General features: G+C 44.8%; 1 protein-coding gene across 1 annotated transcript in view; it reads left to right on the top strand.

Moving 5' to 3' along the window:
* Positions 1-26604, top strand: part of LOC112256660 (ryanodine receptor 3) — a 162539-nt gene that overhangs the window by 87959 nt on the left and 47976 nt on the right. Inside the window, exons 20-40 of the mRNA XM_024430062.2 lie at positions 1412-1628; positions 1857-1961; positions 6337-6440; positions 9105-9188; positions 9361-9520; positions 9914-10061; positions 10156-10358; positions 10912-11086; positions 11405-11613; positions 11773-11975; positions 12125-12194; positions 12275-12435; positions 12552-12717; positions 13387-13473; positions 13591-13817; positions 13926-14742; positions 14944-15144; positions 16076-16178; positions 17576-17710; positions 23833-24106; positions 24302-24416. Of these exons, the coding sequence (XP_024285830.1) occupies positions 1412-1628; positions 1857-1961; positions 6337-6440; positions 9105-9188; positions 9361-9520; positions 9914-10061; positions 10156-10358; positions 10912-11086; positions 11405-11613; positions 11773-11975; positions 12125-12194; positions 12275-12435; positions 12552-12717; positions 13387-13473; positions 13591-13817; positions 13926-14742; positions 14944-15144; positions 16076-16178; positions 17576-17710; positions 23833-24106; positions 24302-24416 (3964 nt within the window). The remainder of the gene's footprint in view (positions 1-1411; positions 1629-1856; positions 1962-6336; positions 6441-9104; positions 9189-9360; positions 9521-9913; positions 10062-10155; positions 10359-10911; positions 11087-11404; positions 11614-11772; positions 11976-12124; positions 12195-12274; positions 12436-12551; positions 12718-13386; positions 13474-13590; positions 13818-13925; positions 14743-14943; positions 15145-16075; positions 16179-17575; positions 17711-23832; positions 24107-24301; positions 24417-26604) is intronic.

The raw sequence follows: 26604 nt of genomic DNA, 5'->3' as shown, positions 1-26604 counted from the left end.
CAGCGGGGCATGCTACGCAACGGCACACACTTGTTAATAATTGATTTGTGCACTGCACTCAGTGAGACTTGGAGTGAATGCGTCATCATCACTACTACAGCTGCTATTTCGGTTACAGCCCAGGAGGGCTTCTGAGTGGTGGGATGAAATGTTGCATCATTCTCAAAGTGGGGTTAGTCATAGTCACTTTCTGCTCTGCCGGGCTCAGCTGGAGCTTGTTTAGAGTTGACCTGGGGCTTGGTTAAAGCTAGGTTGAGGCTGGGGCTGGGGTTCAATTGGAGCTGGGCTGGGGCTCGGTTAGAGCTGGTCTGGGGCTCGGTTAGAGCTGGGCTGGGCCTCGGCTAGAGCTGGGTTGGGCCTGGTGTTTGGTTAGAGCTGGGCTGGGCCTTGGTTAGAGCTGGTCTGGGGCTGGGGCTTGGTTAGAGCTGGGTTGGGGCTTGGTTAGAGCTGGGTTGGGGCTTGGTTAGAGCTGGGATGGGCCTCGGTTAGAGCTGGGCTGGGACTGGGGTTTGGTTAGAGCTGGGCTGGGCCTTGGTTAGAGCTGGTCTGGGGCTGGGGCTGGGGCTTGGTTAGAGCTGGTCTAGGGCTTGGTTAGAGCTGGTCTGGGGCTTGGTTAGAGCTGGTCTGGGGCTTGGTTAGAGCTGGTCTGGGGCTTGGTTAGAGCTGGTCTGAGGGTTGGTTAGAGCTGGTATGAGGGTTGGTTAGAGCTGGTATGAGGGTTGGTTAGAGCTGGTATGAGGGTTGGTTAGAGCTGGTATGAGGGTTGGTTAGAGCTGGTATGAGGGTTGGTTAGAGCTGGTATGAGGGTTGGTTAGAGCTGGTATGAGGATTGGTTAGAGCTGGTATGAGGGTTGGTTAGAGCTGGTATGAGGGTTGGTTAGAGCTGGTATGAGGATTGGTTAGAGCTGGTATGAGGGTTGGTTAGAGCTGGTATGAGGGTTGGTTAGAGCTGGTATGAGGGTTGGTTAGAGCTGGTATGAGGGTTGGTTAGAGCTGGTATGAGGGTTGGTTAGAGCTGGTATGAGGGTTGGTTAGAGCTGGTATGAGGGTTGGTTAGAGCTGGTATGAGGATTGGTTAGAGCTGGTATGAGGATTGGTTAGAGCTGGTATGAGGGTTGGTTAGAGCTGGTATGAGAGTTGGTTAGAGCTGGTCTGGAGGTTGGTTAGAGCGGGTCTGGGGGTTGGTTAGAGCTGGTATGGGCGTTGGTTAGAGCTGATCTGGAGGTTGGTTAGAGCGGGTCTGGGGCTTGGCTAGAGCTGGTGAGGGGCTAGGGTTTAGCCTCAGTGGCACTCAGTGGCTCTATGTTCTGCTCTAACTAACCCCTCCACCACTATCAACCTATCAATCACTCTCAAGCTGTCACCCACATACTGAACACACTGATTGATAAGTCCCCCTCTCTCTCTCTAGGGTGCGTTTCCTGATGGGTGGTCGTCATGGCGACTTCAAATTCCTGCCTCCGTCGGGCTATGCTCCGTGTTACGAGGCCCTGCTCCCCAAGGAGAAGATGAAGGTGGAGCCGGTGAAGGAGTACAAAAGGGACATGGAGGGGGTCCGAGACCTGCTGGGGACCACACAGTTCATTTCTCAGGCCTCCTTCATACCCACCCCTGTGGAGACCAGCCAGGTAACAGGCATATGGCTTTCAGCTCAGAACGCCTCACATTAACTGCAACATGGCTCATCTTAAACACAGTAACAGTGTTTATCCTGCATGTTTTAAAGGGGCTTGTACAGTAATACCTACAGTGTAAGTGTTTCCAAATATCCACAATGTATGATTGATGACATAGGCCTGCTGTACTGTCTACAAACAGATGCTGTTTATCTACGACACTGATTCTCTGTCTCTCAGATCGTCATGCTGCCATACCTGGAGAAGGTCCGGGACAGACTGGCTGAGAATATCCATGAGCTGTGGGCCATGAACAAGATAGAACTGGGCTGGTCTTATGGGAAGGTAGGAGACCTCTTTAACATTGATGGAGAGAATAGATTCACAGAGCACTGGCAAACTATTTTGGGCAGTCCATGTCATTGACATACAGTGCCTTCAGAGAGTATTCAGACCCCTTAACTTTTTCCACATTTTGTTACATTTACAGCCTTATTCTAAAATCGATGAAGTAAAAAAAATCCTTAGCAATCTACACACAATATCCCATAATGACAAAGCAAAAACATGTTTTTTGACATTTTTGCACATTTCTTAATAATAAAAAACAAAAATACCTTATTTAAAGTAAGTATTCCGACCCTTTGCCATGAGACTCGAAATTGAGCTCAGGTGCATCCTGCTTCCATTGATCATCCTTGAGATGTTTCTACAACTTGATTGGAGTTCATCTGTGGTACATTCAATTGATTGGACATGATTTGGAAAGGTACACACCTATCTATATAAGGTCCCACAGTTGACAGTGCATGTCAGAGCAAAAACCAAGCCATGAGGTTGAAGGAATTGTCCGTTGATGCCCGAGACAGCATTGTGACAAGGCACAGATCTGGGGAAGGGTACCAAAAAATGTCTGCAGCATTGAAGGTCCCCAAGAACACAGTGGCCTCCATCATTCTCAAATAGAAGAAGTTTGGAACCAACAAGACTCTTCCTACAGAAGCCACTCCTCAGTAAAAGGCACTTGACAGCCTGCTTGGAGTTTGCCAAAAGGCACCTCAAGGACTCAGACCATCAGAAACAAGATTCTCTGGTCTGATGAAACCAAGATTGAACTCTTTGGCCTGAATGCCAAGCGTCACATCTGGAGGAAACCTAGCACCATCCCTACTGTGAAGCATGGTGGTGGCAGCATCATGCTGTGGGGATGTTTTTCAGTGGCAGGGATTGGGAGACTAGTCAGGATCGAGGCAAAGATGAACTGAGCAAAGTACAGAGAGATCCTTGATGAAAACCTGCTCCAGAGCACTCAGGACCTCAGACTGAGGCGAAGGTTCACCTTCCAACAGGACAATGACTCTAAGCACACAGCCAAGACAACGCAGGAGTGGCTTCAGGACAAGTCTCTGAATGTCCTTGAGTGGCCCAGCCAGAGCACGGACTTGAAGCCGATCGAACATCTCTGGAGAGACCTGAAAATACCTGTGCAGCAAACCTCCCCATCCAACCTGACAGCGCTTGAGAGGATCTGCAGAGAAGAATGGGAGATACTCCCCAAATACAGGTGTGCCAAGCTTGTAGCTTCATACCCAAGAAGACTCAAGGCTGTAATCACTACCAAAGGTGCTTCAACAAAGTACTGAGTAAAGGGTCTGAATACAGATGTAAATGTCATATTTTAGTTTTGTAATTTTTTTTAAATGAAATATTTTTGCTTTGTCATTCTGGGTTTTTGTGTGTAGATTGATAAGAGGTAAAAAAAAACAATTAAATTAGAATCAGGCCGTAACAAAATGTGAAAAATGTCAAAGAATCTGAATACTTTCCGAAGGCACTGTACTTAGGAAAGACACAATACATTACCTCTAAATGGATCATAAATAAACTATAAACATAAATAAACTATAAACATTAGTAAATCTCAGCTTGCAAATGTTTGTTTGTGTTCGGCCAATTGTATTGATAATTATTTGTGTGAAATGCATTAACCCTGATCTAATCTTGTAACTTCTACCAATGTTAAAGCACCAAAACAAGCCTGTACACCATTTTGCTTTCTCTTTTATAATTTGCGGTTCAAACCCAACAGAGGGTAAGTGAAGAATACTCCCGTATTTCTCCTTTTGGAATCGTCATGCCATTCATTCTAGAGACTCCATTTTTGTTTGTTTGTAGGCGAGAGACTCATCTTTTCTGTGTCCTAAATCAGTCATGAATTACAATGCAATTGTTTTAGTCAAAGGCACAGAAGGACATTTTGGCCATTCTGTTGCAGCAATTAAACAGGAAATAGGCCTCAGTGACATGTTTAGACTATAGATATTAAGATAAGAGAGTTAGGTGTGTGTTTACATATGTCTTATTTCACACATTAGTTCACACTTATATCAAACAAGTTCATGTGTGAATTGGGAAATTAATTTGTTGCATATCCCACTTCCCCTGAGACACTCTCAGAGAGTGGGCTCATAGCCAGTGATCTGCCATTATTGACAGCGACCTTGGTAAAATTATGGTTAAATGCCTTGCTCAAAGGCACATTTTTCACCTAATCGGCTCGGAGATTTGAACCAATGACCTTTCGGCTGCTGGCACAACACTCCTAACCGCTAGGCTACTTGCGGCCCAACATTGTAATTCAGTTCAGAGAATTTTAGTGGACACTTTAATGATTGGAAAGACTGACTATTCTTGATTGAAAATACTATTTTTCTCTCTCTCTCTCTCTGTTTGTTGAATTCCAGATTATTCAACTGGATGCGAATTCATTAAGCCCTACTGTTACAAAGACTGAATGACTGTTTCTTTGTTTCATGTTAGTACATTGCCAAAATGACCTGTTGTGCCCCACTGCCCTTAAAGGTGCAGACAATCAATATCAGAAACAATATGCAACACAGCTCTTATATCTATTTTTACATAAGTGATGGATGTGTGTAGAGTAGACCACCGTAGCCCACCCTACTGAATGATTCTCTAATTCCTGCAGTCCTCCTTCCACTCTATCCCACTTCTAAACACAACTGTGACAGTGTGATTTGTCCACCCACTGAACTGCCAGCCATTCCATCAGTTCCCACATCTTAGTAGAGCCTTTGATTGATGGTGAGGAGATCTATTACGCCGGGGTCAAACTCTCTTATTCATTTAAACAGAATTCTGCACCCCTGACATAGCAGTTTGGCTTTTATCTGTTTTTTACGAGACCTCGTTAGCTTAGGCCGGGTGACATTGTCCTGGCAGTGCATGGGGCAAGCTACACCAGGGAGACAATATACTAAATCTGGGCTGAACAGAACACATACCTGGACAGCGCTGTTATTCTATTCCACTCTCCAGAGAGCACAGCTTCAGTGCTGATTTTAAAGAGGTCTGAGTTTTAGTTGCTGTGGTTGCTATGGGGTACAGAGGTAGGGTTTCTATATTACCTGCCTGACACACTTCACTATCGGAGGCTAGTATGGTTATAGAAAACTTGTAATAGTTTTATCAGCATGGACTATTGACGGTATAAAAATAATCTCAAACAAGCTGTGTGACATTCATACGAAGGTTAGTAAGAATAACAGCATGGACTTCTTTGTCCTCTGACAAAGCCCTATTTGAATGGACTGTAGTAGGCTGTCTGGACTGTAGTAGGCTTTCTGGACTGTAGTAGGCTGTCTGGACTGTAGTAGGCTGTCTGGACTGTAGTAGGCTGTCTGGACTGTAGTAGGCTGTCTGGACTGTAGTAGGCTTTCTGGACTGTAGTAGGCTTTCTGGACTGTAGTAGGCTGTCTGGACTGTAGTAGGCTGTCTGGACTGTAGTAGGCTGTCTGGACTGTTGTAGGCTTTCTGGACTGTAGTAGGCTGTCTGGACTGTAGTAGGCTTTCTGGACTGTAGTAGTAGGCTGTCTGGACTGTTGTAGGCTGTCTGGACTGTTGTAGGCTTTCTGGACTGTAGTAGGCTGTCTGGACTGTTGTAGGCTTTCTGGACTGTAGTAGGCTGTCTGGACTGTAGTAGGCTGTAGGAAAAGTCTGTTAGGTAAAATAATTCCTGGGGAGTTCTTGTGCTATTCACCAAAGAAATGCCTGGGGTTCATGTAGCACACAAATAGCCACATATCTGTACAACCACACCACTTCATGTTTTCTTGGTCAACATGGATGTAATCCTGCTTGGGCTGGAAAGAGCAGCAAGAGGGATTATTAGAGATAAAACAACAGCAGTCAAGAATATAATTCTATATCTCACTTGGAATGGTATTCAGGACTCACACCTCTCTATCTCCCAAGAAAACATGCTCCTCCTCTACATTCATAACATGTCCACTAGACTAGACCGTAGTATCACTCCAGTATACCAGTAGCCCTCTGTAAGTAGACAACATCCCCACACTCTTAGAAAAAAGGGTTCCAAAAGTTTTTTGGGGTTGTCCCCATAGGATAACCCTTTATGGTTCTAGGTAGAACCCTTTTGGGATTCATGTAGAACTCTCTGGAAAGGGCTCTACCTTGAACTAAAAGTGTTCTAACTCTTATGGGGACAGCTGAAGAACACTTTTAGATTCTAGATAGCACCCTTTTTTTCCCCTAAGAGAGTACTCCCCTGTTGATTGACAAAAACCTTCATTGTGATTTGAATTATACTCACCTTTTGGAATATTTCTTTCCCCTTTCCTCAAGACAGTTGTAATATGTACACATACTTGTACATGAACAATTCTCCTGTGTTTCACAGATAAGGGACGATAATAAGCGGCAGCACCCCTGCCTGGTGGACTTTCCCAGACTGCCCGAAACGGAAAAGAATTACAACCTGCAGATGTCAACGGAAACCTTGAAGTATGTCCTGCATTATAAGTAACTTATGTTAGTTTCAGTAATGAAGAGCGAGAAATAGAAAGACAAGGAGAGATCCCGATGGGCACACCACGTCCTATTTGGTTGAGATGTTGATCAATGAGATTTCAACCTTTTTTATTCAACCACTCAAAAAGGACAGCCAGACGTTTGTTGAATTCCCAATGTGTTATCACTATGCTTTCACCCATCTAAAAGCAATGGAATGGCCATGTCTGATTGTTTGTTCAGTTGTCATCTAAACGTCACAATGTCTTCCAAACGTTTAAAAGCACAACAAAGTTTAAATGGCAAATAGAATGTCAGATATGTTTTTTTTATACAACAGATGAATGTGTATCACTGTGCTTCATCTAATAGCACAACAAATGACCTGAATTGCAGTTGAGATTACATTAAAAGCAACCAAAAATCAACATTTGAAGGAGATGTATGTTTTGTGCCACTGACTTAGTCTGGCCTTCATTCTAGTTTGTCTACAAATGTATAATTAATATGTTGGATTCACGTCTTCATTCATTTTCGGGCAGCAGGTAGCCTAGTGGTTAGAGCGTTGGGCCAGTAACTGAAAGGTTGCTAGATCGAATCCCTGACCTGACAAGGTAAGAATCTGTCGCTCTGCCCCTGAACAAGGCAGTTAACCCACTGTTCCTAGGCCATCATTGTAAATAAGAATTTGTTCTTAACTGACTTGCCTAGTTAAATTTAAAAAATCTAGGACTAAATCAAATCAACATTTATTTAAATTGCATTTAAAGTTGGATTTGATTTAACCATATTCTTTAACTTAGATATTTGGTTGAAATGGAGAAGTGAATAAAACATATTAATTATTAACATGAAGATTACATTTGAAATCAACCAAAGCTTGAAACCCTAGGCCTTTATGCATTGTCTGGGTTGAATTGAAACAATAGCTATTGATGACTTTGCAAATGCTGTATAGGCCTAAATAGTATCATTGATGATATATAACTTATTAAGTATGGTTACATTTAATTTTCTCTGTTAAACCTTCCATTTGGAATGACTTTGATAGCAACAGTGAATCTATTTAGTTATGAAAGGATCTTTCAATAATCATTCTCACGATAGCACATTGGTAATAGTCAGTGATAAATATCAAAGCTGGGCTTGGTTAAAACGCTGGATAGGAGACCAAAGGGCTAGTTGTAGATATATTAACTCTGCAGTAGGATGTGCTGCCCAGCCAATCATTTTTTTCTGATAGTGACGTTGAAAATCTGGTGTTGTTTCAAAGGTACAAATTCAACATATTTTATACATGGTTTGTCTATGTTGACAATTGGATGCCATGATGACATACATTAAACCTGTGGTTGAAATTTCACCCTGATGACTTTTTTCAAATCCAATGTATTTTCCACACAGATTCAATGTCACAATACGTTGGCAAATTACGTTGAAACAATGTTGACTAACAGAAGGTGTGGGTGAACCAGGGGTCAGTTAGGTAGTAGACTGAAGGTGTGGGTGAACCAGGGGCCTGTTAGGTAGTAGAATGAAGGTGTGGGTGAACCAGGGGTCAGTTAGGTAGTAGACTGAAGGTGTGGGTAAACCAGGGGCCTGTTAGGTAGTAGACTGAAGGTGTGGGTGTACCAGGGGTCAGTTAGGTAGTAGACTGAAGGTGTGTGTGAACCAGGGGTCAGTTAGGTAGTAGACTGAAGGTGTGGGTGAACCAGGGGTCAGTTAGGTAGTAGACTGAAGGTGTGGGTGAACCAGGGGTCAGTTAGGTAGTAGACTGAAGGTGTGGGTGAACCAGGGGTCAGTTAGGTAGTAGACTGAAGGTGTGGGTGAACCAGGGGTCAGTTAGGTAGTAGACTGAAGGTGTGGGTGAACCAGGGGTCTGTTAGGTAGTAGACTGAAGGTGTGGGTGAACCAGGGGTCAGTTAGGTAGTAGACTGAAGGTGTGGGTGAACCAGGGGTCAGTTAGGTAGTAGACTGAAGGTGTGGGTGAACCAGGGGTCAGTTAGGTAGTAGACTGAAGGTGCTCTCGTGCTGGACTCTCAGCACCTGAAACACCCCCAGTGTTCCTGACATCACCCACCTGTCACCGTAGGACATCTGCTAATGATCCACACTGACAGCCCACACCCAGACACTGAGAAACACAAAATAAAGTTTCATGAGACAGAGAAGTGTGTGTGTGTGTGTGTGTGTGTGTGTGATTAGAGAGAGAGAAAGTCTGGTTTGTTTAACGTTCATCTACAGTGATGCTGACATAACAGAGACAGACAGCCTGGGCCCCTAAAGAGCAGCCCTGCTATTCTGCCATCACACTACATCTCTCATTTGTCCTCTTACAATGACAAAACAATGAGATTTTACTGATACAAGTGTGAATAACTCTTTCTTAACAAGTCCTTAAGGTGTTTATATGGTTCCATAAGGGACCGGGACATGCACAAATAAACAATACAATGCTCTCTGTGTATGCTCATGCTGGTTCATTTGCCACTGCTTGATGTAGGAGTGCAAAAACCTACCAAACCTAGTATCATAACATTATGCCTGCTGATTATAGTATTTAGTGTGCAGGCAATGTGAGTCACCCTCTTAGAGAGCTCATCCTGTGTAGACAGGTCTTATCCCCAGGATGGAGATTGTTAATCTGTCTCTTCACAGGACTCTGCTAGCATTAGGATGCCATGTTGTCCAGGTCAACGCCAACGCTGAAGAGGACCTGAAGAAGATCAAACTCCCAAAGAAGTAAGAGTCTACTAGACGTTTGAATACACAAATCAGCAAGAACCTAATACATGATTTACCAACTTTTCGAGATTCCTATGTTCTGGATAGGCTAGCGCAATGTATGAAAAATCATGACTAATACTGTTTTGTCTAGGTAGTTAGACATTTTAATGTCTCGTCTTGTTTTAAGCTACATGATGTCGAATGGTTACAAGCCCACGCCACTGGAGCTGTCTGATGTGAAGCTGACCCCAGGCCAGGAACTTCTGGTGGATAAACTGGCGGAGAACGCCCACAACGTGTGGGCCAAGGACAGGGTCAAACAAGGATGGACCTATGGCATTCTGCAGGTAAAGCACACAGTCTTCTGTGTTATGTCTGTGAAAGCACTGCAGGTTTTGACCACAGCTCACATACAGTAAACACATGGAAGGCTTTATAACTTTGGACAAAAGAAGGACCCTCTCTCTATGTAAGAGCAACAAGCTCAAAAGCAATACTGCTAAATGTAACACTACCTCCTGCAGAGGAATGAATGACACCAAAAGGATACACAGAATATCAGTATAGCGCCGGAGTAATAATGTCAAACGCCCAATGAACTACTCAATGACCCTTATAGATTGGCAGCCCAGTCGTGACAAACACTGGCCTATAGCGGGTCCATGGAGCTGGCTAACTTTCAGCACGATGATGAGTGGTGTGCGTGGGATTCTGACTGTGCCCATCTGTGCTCAATGCAGGATGTGAAGAGCAAGCGGAACCCTCGCCTGGTGCCATATTCTTTATTAGACGAGCGCACTAAGAAGTCCAACAGGGATAGCCTCCGTGAGGCCATCCGCACTCTAATTGGATACGGATACAATATCGAACCTCCAGATCAGGAGGGCGGTAAGTTATCTTTACCACACGAAGCCATGTTGACATACACAGAACAGTACAACACTTCCTGTGTTGATACTGTGGCCGTCTTCCCACCCAGCAGGCCATGTGGTGGACAGACTGAGCATAGACAAGATCCGTTTCTTCCGTGTGGAGAGGACGTACGCGGTGATGATGGGGAAGTGGTACTTTGAGTTTGACGTGGTGACAGGGGGAGACATGCGTGTGGGCTGGGCCAGACCTGGATGTAGGCCTGATGTAGAGCTGGGCACTGATGAGCTGGCCTTTGTCTTCGACGGATACAAGGTGAGCCCTCAACTCTATTCTACATGCTTATAGAGCGTTATAATCAAGGCACAAGGCGAGACCCAGATGCAGACACAGGAGGCAGGTGGTTGGAGTCTTACAATCTTTAATAATCCAAAGGGGTAGACAAGAGAATGGTCGTGGACAAGCAAAAAGGTCCAAACCAGATCAGAGTCCAGGAGGTACAGAGTGGCAGACAGGCTCGTGTTCAAACCCGGGAGGACTAGAAAAAGGAGAATAGCAAAAGGAGTACGGGAAAAACCACGCTGGTTGACTTGACTAAACATACAAGACGAACTGGCACAGATAGACAGGAAACACAGGGATAAATACACTGGGGGGAAAAGCGACACCTGGAGGGGGTGGAGACAATAAAGAGGACAGGTGAAACAGATCAGAGCAGGACAGTTATGTCTTTGGAAAATAGACACTTTATCATAGTTGATGATGGCATAGCTAGCCTGGAGAGTATGATTTGTGTATATCATAATAAATCACATTTTGAATAAGGATGGAGTCAGATTGTAGAGCGTTATTGTGTGTGTATATTCAGGGTCAACGTCTGAACATGGGCAGTCGTTTCTTTGGGCGGTGTTGGCACGCGGGGGACGTGGTGGGCTGTATGATCAACATGGAGGACAAGTCTATGATCTTCACCCTCAACGGAGAGATCCTCATCACCAACAAGGGCTCTGAGCTCTGCTTTGCCGACTTCGAGACGGAGGACGGTGAGTGTGTGAGACTGAAGACGGTGAGTGTATGTGAAGGACCTCTCTAAGCTCTGCCCCTTCTCTTATGTCTCTGTGCCGTCAAATCACTGACAGACATGCTGCAAAATAAGTGAAAATAAGTGCCTCACCGTCATGAATTGAATATAATCTGACACTTGTAAATGGCTTTTATTAAAAGCTGGATTGATTTCCCCCTCCCCCTGATGTGTTTGTTCTTAGAATGAGATAGGGTGATGATGAAAGTTGTTATCACTCTTTCACTCTCTCACTCTCTCTCTCTCTCTTTCTCTTTCTCTCGCTCTCTCTGTTCCCCAGGTTTTATCCCAGTGTGTAGTCTGGGCCTGTCCCAAGTGGGTCGTATGAACCTGGGGAAGGACGCCAGTACCTTTAAGTACTACACCATGTGTGGTCTCCAGGAGGGCTTCGAACCCTTTGCCGTCAACATGAACCGTGAGGTCACCATGTGGTTCAGCAAACGCCTCCCCACCTTTGTCAATGTGCCAAAGAACCACAACCACATAATGGTAAGACCGAAAGTCAAAAGGTCAATGACAAAATTCGAAACGGTAATATACATGATATGTTGAGGTTCACAGAAGGTTTACCTTAAAGAACCAGTAAGATATCTCACTTCCAAGATGGAGAATGTCTAAATCAGTTGTCCAAATACATCTCCATCCCAGGTGACCAGAATAGATGGCACCATCGACAGCCCTCCATGTCTGAAGGTGAGCCACAGGACGTTTGGGACCCAGAACAGTAATGGTGACATGGTGTACTGTCGACTGAGCATGCCCGTGGAGTTCCACTCCTTCTTCAAGACCAGTCCTGTCATGGACATGAACGGAGTGCATGAAGATCCCGAGTCCCTCAAACTGAAACACAGGTCAGGCCTCTGAACACACATTCACTGTTGTACAACACTAACATCTGTATATGACACTTACAGTATTGAGCTTAGTTTCTGTAAAAGCGCTTTATCTTCTAACTTACAGTATATAAAGAAATGATTCAATGCTGATGTTTTCCTTGTAGACATCCATTGAAGTCTATGAGACACAGTCATGATGGAATAAGAGGAACAGATTACAGCAACATCAGCACGGTATGAAATGGATGATAAGCAGCTGATGATAGTTCAGGTGCCATGTCGTCAAGCTAACCTGCCACCGTGTTGTCTTGCAGTACCACTACTCTGTCAGGGTGTTCGCTGGTCAGGATCCATCCTGTGTGTGGGTGGGCTGGGTCACCCCCGACTACCATTACTATAGCAACCACTTCAACCTCAGTAAGAACCGGACGGTGACAGTTACCCTGGGAGACCAGCGTGGGCGGGTCCATGAGAGGTAATCGTGTTGTTAAGGAAACCCTCATCCTCATGTCGGTATGAATAGTGATAAGCAACTAATCAGATACTCAGATACTATCTTCTTTTTCCTCTTCCACCCTCACCATTCCTCAGTGTGAGGAGGAGTAACTGCTACATGGTGTGGGGTGGGGACGTCACAAGCTCAGGTCACTCGTCCAGTCGCAGTAATGTGGACCTGGAGATAGGCTGTCTCATTGACCTGGCCACTGGCCTGGTGACCTTCACTGGCAACGGCAAGGAGCTGGCCACCTCCTACCAGGTACAGTATAGCCAACTACACAATGTCTCTATTTAAGATGTCCACTGCACAGTCTACAATCTTGTATCACACTCTCTTCGGTCTCCTTCCTTCCTGCTGCTATCAGCCCTACAGTCTCTGTCCCATCTGTCAGTCTCTTATCAGAACAACACCATCTATTCTCTAAAAAAAGATTTGCCTGTCCTGATCTCTTCATTAGTGTGATAGTCACTCAGTCCCCCCTGCCTCGGGCTCAGCAGCAGGGTAGGGTCTGTCTGTCCTGCCTGCCAGATCTCAGCTCAGTGTCTGGCTGTCTGTGTATGTACTCTCAAACCAGACAACAAAACCTCCCCTTTTAAAGGGCATGATCTTCTTAATTTCTCCCCTCATAGAAACACGGCAAGCTTTTAAACTGTTCTGAGCCATCCTGCCAGCCTCTTCCCTAGTCTCTCTCACACACACACACACACACACACACACACACACACACACACACACACACACACACACACACACACACACACACACACACACACACACACACACCGAGTCAGATAGCTCCAGAACATCATGCACTCTCAATGCTACTCTTTATAGTCCCCCTCTATACTGTAACTGCAGTATGGCCTCAATATGCCTTTTCTGTCTGCAAACTTCTTTTATTAGTGCTGTGCTCTTTTTCTTGACCAGGTGGAACCAAACACAAAGCTGTTTCCTGCTGTGTTTGTGCGACCGACCAGCCCCAACCTCTTCCAGTTTGAGCTGTCCAAGATAAAGGTAGAGTAACTCGATTTTAATCCCTGAAGTCCATTTTAAATCTATCCACCGTTTCTACTGATATATCATCCATTGCGTGAACTACAATGTGCTCTGTGTGAGCTCTGACCTCCACAGAATGCCATGCCCCTGTCAGCTGCCATCTTTAAGAGTGAGCATAAGAACCCAGTACCCCAGTGCCCTCCGAGGCTGGACATCCAGACCATCAACTCAGTGCTGTGGAGTCGCATGCCCAACACCTTCCTGAAGGTGGAGACAGCCAGGGTCAGTGAGAGACATGGCTGGGTGGTGCAGTGTCGGGAGCCCCTGCAGATGCTGGCTGTGCACATACCTGAGGAGAACAGGTAGATGTGCACACATACACAGATTGCACCACACACCCTGGTTGAGGACATAAGCGCTCCTGTATACGTCCTCGCTCTGTTTAAACAGTATACTGACCTCCCCACCAGGTGTGTTGACATCATGGAGCTGTCTGAGCAGGAGGACCTGAGGAAGTTCCACTACCACACCCTGAAGCTGTACTGTGCCCTGTGTGCTCTGGGAAACACCCGCGTGGCACACGCCCTCTGCAGCCACCTGGACCAATCCCAGCTGCTCTACACCATCGACAACCAGTACTTGTCGGGCATGCTGCGCGAGGGCTTCTACAACATCCTGATCAGCATTCACCTGGAGACGGCCAAGGAGGCCCGCCTCATGATGAACAACGAGTTTATTATCCCCATCACTGCCGAGACGCGCAGCATCCGCCTGTTCTCCGATGCCTCCAAGCACCACTCTCCTCCCGGCGTGGGCCTCAGTACCTCCCTGAAGCCCCGGCTCAACTTCTACCCCCCCTGTTTCATCAGCACCAAAAGGGAGCAGCAACTGTACAGCCCCCAGATCCCCCTGGATGCCCTGAAGGAGAAGGCCATCACCATGCTGACTGAAGCCGTGCAGGGTGGTGGGCATCACATCAGGGACCCTGTAGGGGGCAGCGTGGAGTACCAGTTTGTGCCCATCCTGAGGCTGATTGGTACACTGCTCACCATGGGCGTGCTGGGAAGTCAGGATGTTCATAAGATCCTGCTCCTCATCGACCCCAACGTGTTTGTGGAGCATAGCGAGGATGCCGTCGCCGTGGTGATGGAGGCCACAGAGAAGGAGGGGCTGACAGGCACCGAGGAGAAGGCGGTGGAGGCCGGGGAGGAGGAGGGGGCCAAAGACGCCAAGCTGCCAATGAAAGGTCTGCTGGAGAAGAGGCTGCCTGAGCCAGTGAAACGACAGGTACTGGTTCTGCTAGGCTTTCAATCACATGCTCCGCAAAAATCCACTGACATTTTATAGTCCACTTTAAAATCACTCAGCCATGTAATGTCTCTGTATCAATGCTTTCTTTTCTAATAAGTTCCCTGAAGATATGTGTCATTGGTGTCTGTGTCTAAATCCCAGCTGATATTATATGTGGAAACTGTGTTTGTCTGCTAGATGTGTGAGCTGCTGCACTACTTCTGTGACTGTGAGCTGAAGCATCGCATCGAGGCCATCGTGTCCTTCTCAGACAGCTTTGTCTCCAAGCTGCAGTATAACCAGAAGTTCAGGTACAACGAGCTGATGCTGGCCCTCAACATGTCTGCTGCCGTCACCGCCAAGAAGACCAAGGAGTTCCGCTCCCCTCCCCAAGAACAGGTACACACTGAAATAGAAATAACCTAGGATGGCCTCTTGGTTAATGATGTAGGTTACGGGGAGTTTATCATCTCTCCTGTGGAGCAACAGTGTGGCAAAGTCACCGGCAAGCAGTTTTAGTCACAGACTCTCGGCCATGGCCTTAAATCTGTAATTGAGTTAGGCTTTTTGAAATGCTGCCCACTTCATGACAACTGGGGTGACTGCAGACATCTGCGTGTGTTAACCTTGTTACATTTGTATTAGATAGAAGAGTTTGCACATTAACACAGAACAGGCTGCTGCTGAGACTACTGTTCTAAGCTAGCAAGCACGCGCACACACACCGCAACAAGGGCACATTGTACTCATAAACCTCAGCGGCACTCTTTCCACCGCTCCACTCTAAACTCTAGTGAGTAGTGTGGGAGCATTCAGTCATTTTTCCTCATTCATGGTTAATATATTTATTTTCCTCAAATTCCCTTTGGTTTTGTATCAGTGGGTTCTTTCATTATGGAGAGAACCAGTCGGCTAGCCCGGAGTGACTGAGAGAGGCCTAGTGACTGTCTCTCTAACTGCTCCCCAAAGCTCTTTAATTTGAGTGTGTCCCTCCGCTGCCCAGCCTCAAGGCTGTGGGAATCCATCCCTGCCTGCTGTGCTATTGCCTCTGCCCGGGGACGGGACCAGATCCAGGCTTTACACCCCCCCCCCTGCCAGACAGGAGGGAGGGATACCTCCCCATTTCCTCATCTACACAGCACGTCAGGGTCACTGCTCCCTGCTCACTTCAGCACTGTTCACAAACTTTAATGTCGTTTTACCTTCAGTCTCTATTACTGCATACAAGCGTGGTCACAGTTGCTATTTTTTCTGAACTATATATGTATAAAATGCATACCATTGCATACTACAGTCATGTGACCTAAATGACAGTTTGTGTGTGTTTCAGATTAACATGCTGTTGAACTTCAGTACGGGGGAGGACTGCCCGTGTCCAGAGGACATTCAGGAGGAGCTCTATGCCTTCCACAACGAGCTGCGGCTGCACTGTGGTAAAGAACACCATCAGGAGGGTTTATGTCTCCAGTCTGGACCTGAATATTATGACCTGCCATCTGACTAGGAATAAAAAATGAATGGCAGCATCACAGGGCCTGAGTGGGAAATGATACTGTAGAGATGAGCTGTGGGATTCATTGAAAACAAAACCGTCAACATGGCCAATGTTATTACTCACAACAAATTGGACACAGTGCTTGTCCAAATAGGGCAGGTAAAAACATCCCCAGCAAAAGTTATTATAATTGCATGTTTCACTTCACAAGCTATGTAATATAGTTAGTTCTCATCCTTGTAAATCTATGTTTATTGTCGGAGCTCCCCAGATTCATTTGAATTACAGGGGGATGTTGTATTAGAGCTTCCTGTGTTTCTTTGCAGAAAGGACGTCTTCTATCTCTCTGCTGATGTGTTTTAGTTCACTGCCTCTCCAGATTGCTCTGACGTCTTGATGTTTTGCTCAATAATTGAAAAGGGCTGTATGTACCTAGGGGGTACTATATAAATAATTGAAAAGGGCTGTATGTACCTAGGGGGTACTATATAAATAATTGAAAAGGGCTGTATGTACCTAGGGGGTACTATATAAATAATTGAAAAGGGCTGTATGTACCTAGGGGGTACTATATAAATAATTGAAAAGGGCTGTATGTACCTAGGGGGTACTATATAAATCATTGAAAAGGGCTGTAAGTACCTAGGGGGTACTATATAAATCATTGAAAAGGGCTGTATGTACCTAGGTGGTACTATATAAATATTTGAAAAGGGCTGTATGTACCTAGGGGGTACTATATAAATAATTGAAAAGGGCTGTATGTACCTAGGGGGTACTATATAAATCATTGAAAAGGGCTGTATGTACCTAGGTGGTACTATATAAATAATTGAAAAGGGCTGTATGTACCTAGGGGGTACTATATAAATAATTGAAAAGGGCTGTATGTACCTAGGGGGTACTATATAAATCATTGAAAAGGGCTGTATGTACCTAGGTGGTACTATATAAATAATTGAAAAGGGCTGTATGTACCTAGGGGGTACTATATAAATCATTGAAAAGGGCTGTATGTACCTAGGGGGTACTATATAAATCATTGAAAAGGGCTGTATGTACCTAGGGGGTACTATATAAATCATTGAAAAGGGCTGTATGTACCTAGGGGGTACTATATTGATGGTATTCTACAGTCATGCTGCACTTTTCTGACCTGCAGCAGCACCTTAGGTTGGAGACTGCATGGAAAGAGAAAGGAAAGATGAAAAACATTACACTAGCAAATGAAAGCCTATGATACAGCTGACATATGTTGCCTGATTGACCCCTAGGAAACGGTATTTGTCCAGGAGTGGGATATCGATTTTATTCCTGTGCCGTGTGTTTGTGTAGGAATCCCTATGGAGGAAGAGGAAGATGACCAGGACACGTCTATTAAAGGTCGTCTGCTGGCCCTGGTCTACAAAATCAAAGGTCAACCTCTGAAGACTGAAGAGGAGCCCACGGAGCAGGAACAGCAAGCCCCCTGTAAGACTATACCATTAATATTACTCTTATTCTATATGTCACAGCCAGCAATAACGGGAACTGGCGACTCTGAAACCCACCGTGTCCCTCTAGTCCCTGTCGTCCCTGAAGATAATACAGTCCCTCAGTAATAACATGTTTCCTAATAGACTCCTATAATAGGTTATCTCTCCGAAACAAGTCACTGTTTACTCGCTGTAACACAGGAGGTTGGGAAATTGAAAGGAGCAGGGTAGCTGTTGAATAGTGATGCTGGCATACAAGCCCTGTTTCATTTGTCTGGCATGTAGTACAGACACACAGTGGCAGTCATTTCCATTTCAATTTCAATTTCTTTTTCAATGTTATTATGGTAATGCAGAGCCGGTAGAGGATGGCTGCTCCGCCTGGCAGTGAGGGGCATCTTCACTCAGTCCTGCCCTTCTGCAGAGAGAGAGAGAGAGCAAACACTGCACTGATTTAACTCGGGCTTCTTTATCCCGATCTCACACACACACGCAGATGACTGTACCAGTGTGAGTACAGTATGGAAATTGTCTGACATTCTAGATGTAAAATGTAATGTCAGAGGCTACTAATAAATGAACTGATTGTCGTTAATCAAAACACAATAAAACATTCATACACTTCCCTCCCTGTCCTTCAGGACAAACCACTACCACAACAATGTTTCAGAGCAGAATCCGCAATGTTATCAGGACAACTCTACAGTTCTTGAAACTATTAATGATATATAAAGCAATTTCAGATAATCTTCCTACCATGTAACACCATGCAATGCACTCACTGTTCTGAGATCAGTAAATCCATTTTTTTTGTGAAACAGGAAGATGAAAAACATGTTTGCACTCTTCCTGAAGATGGGTACAGCTCACTGCCTATAATATGAGTGCTGCTGGCATGGACAACTCCCCAAATTGCTGCGGGTAAATGTGGCCTGAAATATGCACCTGTGAATGCAGATGGTTAGAGGCAATCTGTCCCCAGACAGTTAGACGGACCTTGATGTGGACCACATGAGACCCCACTATTGATCTCACAAGAGAGAGGAGATGAAAATAGACGTTGTGTATTTCCACTAAAATACTTTTCTTGCCCGTATTTCCTTGCCCGTATTGGCTGTTTTCTTCAGACATGATTGATTATAACTATGCTGTGTAACGGCAGACTGGGTACATGGTTCCACTGCTACTGCTACTACCTCTGAATGAATTAGGAGTCCTGCAGGAGGGAGTGAAGAAGGAGTGAGAAAAGGAAAGGGTGCAATGCAGTGCTTTGAGGGATCTACAAACGTGGGCAGACAACTCGGTGTTTCCACTGTTTTGGAGAAGTCCCACTAATCAACCTCCTACCTGAAACTCTGCTTCCTTCCCAGCCCACAGAGAGACCTGATTCAGCATTGACCCAAACTCTCCTCTGCAGTCCCTATGTCCTCATGAATGAGGGGTCCAATTACATTTAGTCAGCTGTTTTATGGTCCCTCCACGGCCTCCAGTCTCTCCACATGTTCCTCTCCCCCAGGTTCCTCCCTCTGTCATCTCAGCTTCCCCGTGGGACCTTGAGAATACAGCAGGGGTCCTAAAGTCCACTGTAACTCCCATAGGACGCTGATCAGATCACAGGATAAAGGCAATAGCTCTGCCAAACTCGCTGACCTAGTGTCTATCGGCCACATTCATTTATTGGTCCAATATTATTTGCTTCCTGTTGATCGGGCTCTATAGTGTGAGCTGTAGCGCGTGTTTGTGAGGAGTTTCGCTCCACTGGGCCTGCCGGCTGACTGGCGTTTGTTCATCTTTGGAACTCTATTGTCATTCCTGGCGTGTCTTTATGTAATGAGAGATGGTCGTTATGCTCAGTGTAGCTGGAGAGGGAGAAATGTTGTTACATGTTTGTTACTGCCCTTCCTGCCCTGTTGCCTCTCTCTGGTACTGGGACTGATTACTCTGTGGAGTACAAGCCAATCAACCAACCAGCAGAGACTTTAAAACACAGTCACCTAATCCCCCCCCCCGCCCCTGTTCTCACTCGATGCTACCTAACCTTGGAAGACAGACAGACGCACTGCCACACACCGCCGCCACACACTGCCGCTACACACCGCCGCTACACACCACCGCTACCGACCGCCGCCACACACCGCCGCTACACACCACCGCAACACACTGCCGCTACACACCACCGCCACACACAGCCGCTATATTCTGCTGGGAGAGGCAGCAGAATATGCTAAATTACTATTAATACCTCTTACTCTCCCAGTGAGACTCATTCTTACATAAGAGTGCTTCACTTGCGCTCCATTGAGAATGGGCAATCGCCTTTTCGTGAATGAAATAGAAAAAGTGTTTTCTTTACAAATTACAAACGGAAAAGTATGACATTGACATTGCTCAGACAATTTCACCTTTCCTTTTGAGAAGAGACTTGTTGCTGTGCGTTCTACCAGACAGTGTTCAACTTGTAGATGTGTGTTATACACAGACAGTGTTTTACTTGTAGATGTGTGTTATACACAGACAGTGTTCTACTTGTTGCTGTGTGTTATACACAGACAGTGTTCTACTTGTTGCTGTGTGTTCTACCAGACAGTGTTCTACTTGTTGCTGTGTGTTCTACCAGACAGTGTTGTACTTGTTGCTGTGTGTTCTATCAGACAGTGTTCCACTTGTTGCTGTGTGTTCTACACAGACAGTGTTCTACCTGTAGATGACTGATGCCCTGCGAAGGCACTCAAAGAAGGCAGTGAGAGAGCTGCTTCTAATTCAGGCTGTTATTTGCATCACTGAGCCAGGCTTCTGAATTTAGTCTTTGAATGGTTTCAATTGTGTCTCTTGCATGGTGACAATGGATAGAAGTGAGATCAGCTAGTCAAGTGCAATGTCTTTAACAGCAGTGTGAGGGGGATTTGTGAGCAGTGCAGGGCTGCTACTGAAGGGCCAGAAGAGCCCTGCTGTGTCTCTGGGGCAGACCTTTATAGATGGAGAAGGTCATTCTCTGTGCACGAGGACACACAGGCCAGAAGGCACTGCAGAGCTAAGATCAGCTACGACTGATACTGCAAGCAAGTCTCCGCTGGATAAAGAACATTTAAAAAGGCTCCCACTTAGAGTATTAGTGGCATCTAATATACTAAAGTCTACTCTAGACACTCTAGACTCAAACTGTTACAGGCCTAGATCTATCCTACCCTGCCTTTCTAAGGTCTTCGAAAGCCAAGTTAACAAACAGATCACCGACCATTTCTAATCCCACCGTACCTTCTCCGCTATGCAATCTGGTTTCCGAGCTGGTCATTGGTGCGCCTCAGCCACGCTCAAGGTCCTAAATGATATCATAACCACCATCGATAAAAGACAATACTGTGCAGCCGTATTCATTGACCTGGCCAAGGCTTTCGACTCTGTCAATCACCACATTCATATCGGCAGACTCAACAGCCCTGGTTTCTCAAATGTCTGCCTCACCTGGTTCACCAACTACTTCTCAGTCAGAGTTCAGTGTGTCAAATCGGAGGGCCTTTTGTCCGGACCTCTGGCATTCTCTATGGGGGTGCCACAGGGTTCAATTCTCGGGCCGACTCTTTTCTCTGTATACATCAATGATGTTGCTCTTGCTGCTGGTGATTCTCTGATGCACCTCTACGCAGACGACACCATTCTGTATACTTCTGGCCCTTTGGACACTGTGTTAACCTCGAGTGACACCCCATCCCGTGAACGGGACCGTTGTCATCATCTGACACTAATTAGCATAACGCAACGGACATAAATATTCCTAGAAAATATTCCTATTCATGAAAATCACAAATGAAATATATTGAGACACAGCTTAGCATTTTGTTAATCACCCTGTCATCTCATATTTTCAAAATATGCTTTACAGCCAAAGCTAGACAAGCATTTGTGTAAGTTTATCGATAGCCTAGCATAGCATATTGTCCAGCTAGCAGCAGGTAACTTGGTCACGGAAATCAGAAAAGCAATCAAATTAAATAATTTACCTTTGATGAGCTTCGGATTTTTTCACTCACGAGACTCCCAGTTAGATAGCAAATGTTCCTTTTTTCCAAAAATATTATTTTTGTTGGCGAAATAGCTCCATTTGTTCTTCACATTTGGCTGAGAAATCGCCCGGAAATTGCAGTCACGAAAATGGCGAAAAATATTCCAAATTAGCTCCATAATATCGACAGAAACATGGTAAACGCTGTTTATAATCCATCCTCAAGGTGTTTTTCAAATATCTATTCGATAATATATCAACCGGGACTGGCTTCTTAGTAGGAGAGAGAGAAACAATGGCCACATTTGTCCTTTACGCACCAAACACTATGAGAGACTTCAGCTGACCACTGACGCAATGTTGACGTTCAGGCTCATTTTTCAAAATAAAAGCCTGAAACTATGTATTGTGACACTTGACACATTAGGGAAGCCATAGAAAAAGTAATCTGGTTGATTCACTGCTCAATAGGGACGCATAGGAACGCAGAGCCTTCTAAATAAGAGTCCCTTCCTGTTTGGATTTTTCTCAGGCTTTCGCCTGCAACATCAGTTCTGTTATACTCACAGACACTATTTTTACAGTTTTGGAAACTTTAGAGTGTTTTCTATCCTAAGCTGTCAATTATATGCATATTCTAGCATCTTGTCCTGACAAAATATCCCGTTTACTACGGGAACGTTATTTTTCCAAAAATGAAAATACTGCCCCCTAGTCACTAAAGGTTAACTAACCTCCAGACGAGCTTCAATGCCATTACAACTCTCCTTCCGTGGCCTCCAACTGCTCTTAAATGCAAGTAAAACTAAATGCATGCTCTTCAACCGATCGCTGCCTGCACCTGCCCGCCCGTCCAGCCTCACTACTATGGACGGTTCTTACTTAGAATATGTGGACAATTACAAATACCTAGGTGTCTGGTTAGACTGTAAACTCTCCTTCCAGACTTACTTTAAGCATCTCCAATCCAACATTAAATCTGGAATCGGCTTCCTATTTCACAACAAAGCATCCTTCGTAAAACTGACTATCCTTGACTTCGGGCAATGTCATTTACAAAATAGCCTCAAAACACTCTACTCAACAAATTGGATGCAGTATATCACAGTGCCATCCATTTTGTCACCAAAGCCCCAAATACTACCCAGTACTGCGACCTGTATGCTCTCGTTGGCTGGCCCTCGCTTCATATTCGTCGCCAAACCCACTTGCTCCAGGTCATATATAAGTCTTTGCTAGGTAAAGCCCCGCCTTATTTCAGTTCACTGGTCACCATAGCAGCACCCACCCGTAGCACATGCTCCAGCAGGTGTATTTCACTGGTCACCCCCAAAGCCTATTACTCCTTTGGCTGCCTTTCCTTCCAGTTCTCTGCTGCCAATGACTGTAACGAATTGCAAACATCACTGAAGCTGGAGACTCCTATCTCCCTCACTAACTTTAAGCATCAGCTGTCAGAGCAGCTCACAGATCACTGCACCTGTACACAGCCCATCCAACTACCTTATCCCCATATTTTTTTGTTGCTCTTTTGCACCCCAGTATCTCTACTTGCACATTCATCTTCTACACATCATTCACTCCAGTGAATTGCTAAATTGTAATTACTTCTCCACTACGGCCTATTTACTTAGATTCTTTCTATTTTGTTATTGATTATATGTTTGTTTATTCCATGTGTAACTCTGTGTTGTTTGTCACACTGCTTTGCTTTTTCTTGGCCAGGTCGCAGTTGTAAATGAGAACTTGTTCTCAACTGGCCTACCTGGTTAAATAAAGGTGAAAGAAAAAAAGAAAAAGAAAAAATACTGGTGTTGTCTTTACCACTATTGTATACCGTTTTGCCACGTCTGGTCTCTTGGCCATCCCACCCCTAAGGTGGACTCAGCTCCCGCTCAGCCCAGCCAAAGCTCTTCTCTGTCCTGGAACCCTAATGGTGGAACGAGCTTCCCCCTGACGCTAGAACAGCAGAGTCCCTGCCCATCTTCTGAAAACATCTGAAACCCTACATCTTCAAAGAGCATTTCAAATAAGACATCTCAGTCTTATCCAGCATATAACCTATATCCTAACAGTGTAAAGTCTAGGAGTTAATGCGGTTCTGCATATTCCCCCAGCCAACCTTAAAGAGCTGATTAGCCAGACCATGGTGAGCTGGGCTCAGGAGTGCCACGTCCAGGACCCCGAGCTGGTCAGAGTGATGTTCAGCCTGCTGAGGAGACAGTACGACAGCATTGGAGAGCTGCTCCGGGCCATGAGGAAGAGCTACACTATCAGTGCTGCCTCTATACAGGACACCATCAACCTGCTGGCCTCTCTGGGTCAGATCAGATCACTGCTGTCCGTACGCATGGGCAAGGAGGAGGAGAAACTCATGATCGACGGTCTGGGGTAGGCAGGGGCACGTCACAACAAAGTCTGCATGAACATAGTGATAATTAGATGTTTTTAGTGGATGAAATATTGTTTAAAAGCCTTTGGTAACTTCTAAGATCGATACAATAACAGTGTTGCATGTTCAGGCATCACTCTGTTCTAAGTATTCTCTCATGTTCAGAGTTGCTTGTGTTTTTTATTTCCATTCAGTGACATCATGAACAACAAGATATTCTACCAGCACCCCAACCTGATGCGTGTGCTGGGCATGCATGAGACGGTGATGGAGGTGATGGTCAACGTGCTGGGAGGAGGCAAGTCCCAGGTACAGTAGTGAGGATAGAAGAGACTCTGGTGTATCACAGCATCCATGCCATACTGCAGAGGTGTTGATGAGAGATTAAATTAGCACTGTGCGACTACTGGGTAGGTGTCAGATGCAGCATAGCAACTCCCATTTAAAGGGAATTACTTTAAAACATATTTTTTTGTATTTAAACTGCCCTCTAGACTACGTGTCAAACTCATTGCACATAGGGCTGAGTGTCTGCTTGTTTTCGCCCTTCCCTTGAACTTGATTGATTAAATAAGGTATCTAATTAGTGAGGAACTCCCCTAACCTGGTTGTCTAGGTCTTAATTGAAAGGAAGAACAAAAACCAGCTCATAATATTGACTGGAATGGAGTGAATGGAATGGTATCAGATGGAAACCATATGTTTGATACCATTACATTTATTCTGTACCAGCCATTACTATGAGCCTGTCCTCCCCAATTAAGGTGCCACCGCCCTCCTGCTCTATAGTCTAAGCCGGGAGGGGGGGGGGATTATTTTTAAGATGGTCATACCAAGGGTCATTTAGCTATTTTGATTTTGAATTTTAGAATCTCTTTAGGTATCTGCAAAAAATGTAATATTTGATGAAACATTGAATTTGGCCTTACTGCTATTAGCCCATAGAAACGCGTTGAAAAATGGATTCATACATGGAAAGACAAATGGTCCCCAACAAAATGTGTTTGTTTGTTTTGAAGTGTTTGTCCTATATCTGAGAGATATAAGAAAGCTCAGAAAAAGAAAAGAAAATCCTGGAATTACCCATATACATTTAATGTGGAAATGCCCTATTCACTTCCATTCATTTTTTGGGGTTACATTCATCCCGGTACCATGACACTTGTGGGGGTTGTAGAGCGAAACGGAGAACACCGTTTGTGAGAAACTCATCTTTCCACTGGGGGTCATATTAGAGTGTAGCCCAAACTGTGAGAAAGAATTTCAGGAAGAATCCTTGTCTGACAAACACAGCTGTAGCTCGGTCACATTCCACCACAGATGCGAAGGACCACACTGGAAAAATTATTTTAATTACAATAATTGTATTATGCCCAGCTCATTAGGCACCTTGATGACATGAGGCCTGAGGCAATTACCTCTTCTGTCTAATGGTAAATCCGCCAGTAGCCATAAGTTATCGATCTTACCATCTGGTAGTGCCTGTCTTGACTGCATCAAATCGTTGTAAAGAAGCTAGCTAGCTAGCTAACATAATAAGACTAATTGAGGCTATTTTGCTGTGCTCCCCGAACTTGTCTACAATAACTCCATTCATATTAAACAATAGCCTACCTTTTGGTTGATCATTGTAGCCTACTCCTTCTCATTTAGCCAACTTAATTCCATAATTTGAATTCCATTTTCCATTGACTAGAAATCTTTTACTTCACTTGCTACACATGGAGCCTCTGACTGTAGCGCCACTTTGATTGACTGACAATAACAACAAGATACATGTGTGAAATGTGTAGGCTTCGGGTGCGTCTTTTTTATGGGACGTACTCATAAAAACATTTTTTTATAAATTTGGTGAATGTCATGGTTTATCCTCGTAGGCTATGTAGCAATGTCACTTAGATAGTTGTATTTAATTTTAGACAGACTTTTAAAAAATACATTATTTGTATTATTATTTGTATTAATACTCTCCCAAGTAATCTAATATTAACATCCATTTGGATTTTTGAATACTCAAATAACCTGCCCATCCATAGTTGAGAGAAACTCTTCCCGCAGTCAGAGCAGTGGTAAGGCTTCTCTCCTGTGTGTATTCTCTGAACTTTTAGCTCAGCTGATGTTGTGAAGCACTTTCCACAGTCAGAGCAGTAGTAAGGCTTCTCTCCAGTATGTATCCGTTGGTTTGTTTTACATTGCCCAATTGGGAGAAACTTCTTAGTCAGAGCCGTACTAAGGCTTCTATCCTTTATGTATACATTGGTGTCTTTTTAAGTAGCTCAACACGGAGATACTATTCCCACAGTCAGAGCAGAAGTAAGGCTTCTCTCCTGCGTGTGCGCTCTGATGAATTTTAAGGTCATTTGATGTTATAAAGCATTTTTCATAGTCAGAGCAGGAGTATGGCTTCTCTCCTGTGTGTTTACTTTGGTGTATTTTTAAGTGGCCCAGTTGAGAGAAACTCTCCACAGTCAGAGCAGTATTAAGGCTTCTCTATTTT

Source organism: Oncorhynchus tshawytscha, linkage group LG08 (genome assembly GCF_018296145.1).
Source record: "Oncorhynchus tshawytscha isolate Ot180627B linkage group LG08, Otsh_v2.0, whole genome shotgun sequence".
NCBI classification, from domain to species: Eukaryota; Metazoa; Chordata; class Actinopteri; order Salmoniformes; family Salmonidae; genus Oncorhynchus; species Oncorhynchus tshawytscha.
This window is presented reverse-complemented; position numbering and strand designations above follow the sequence as displayed.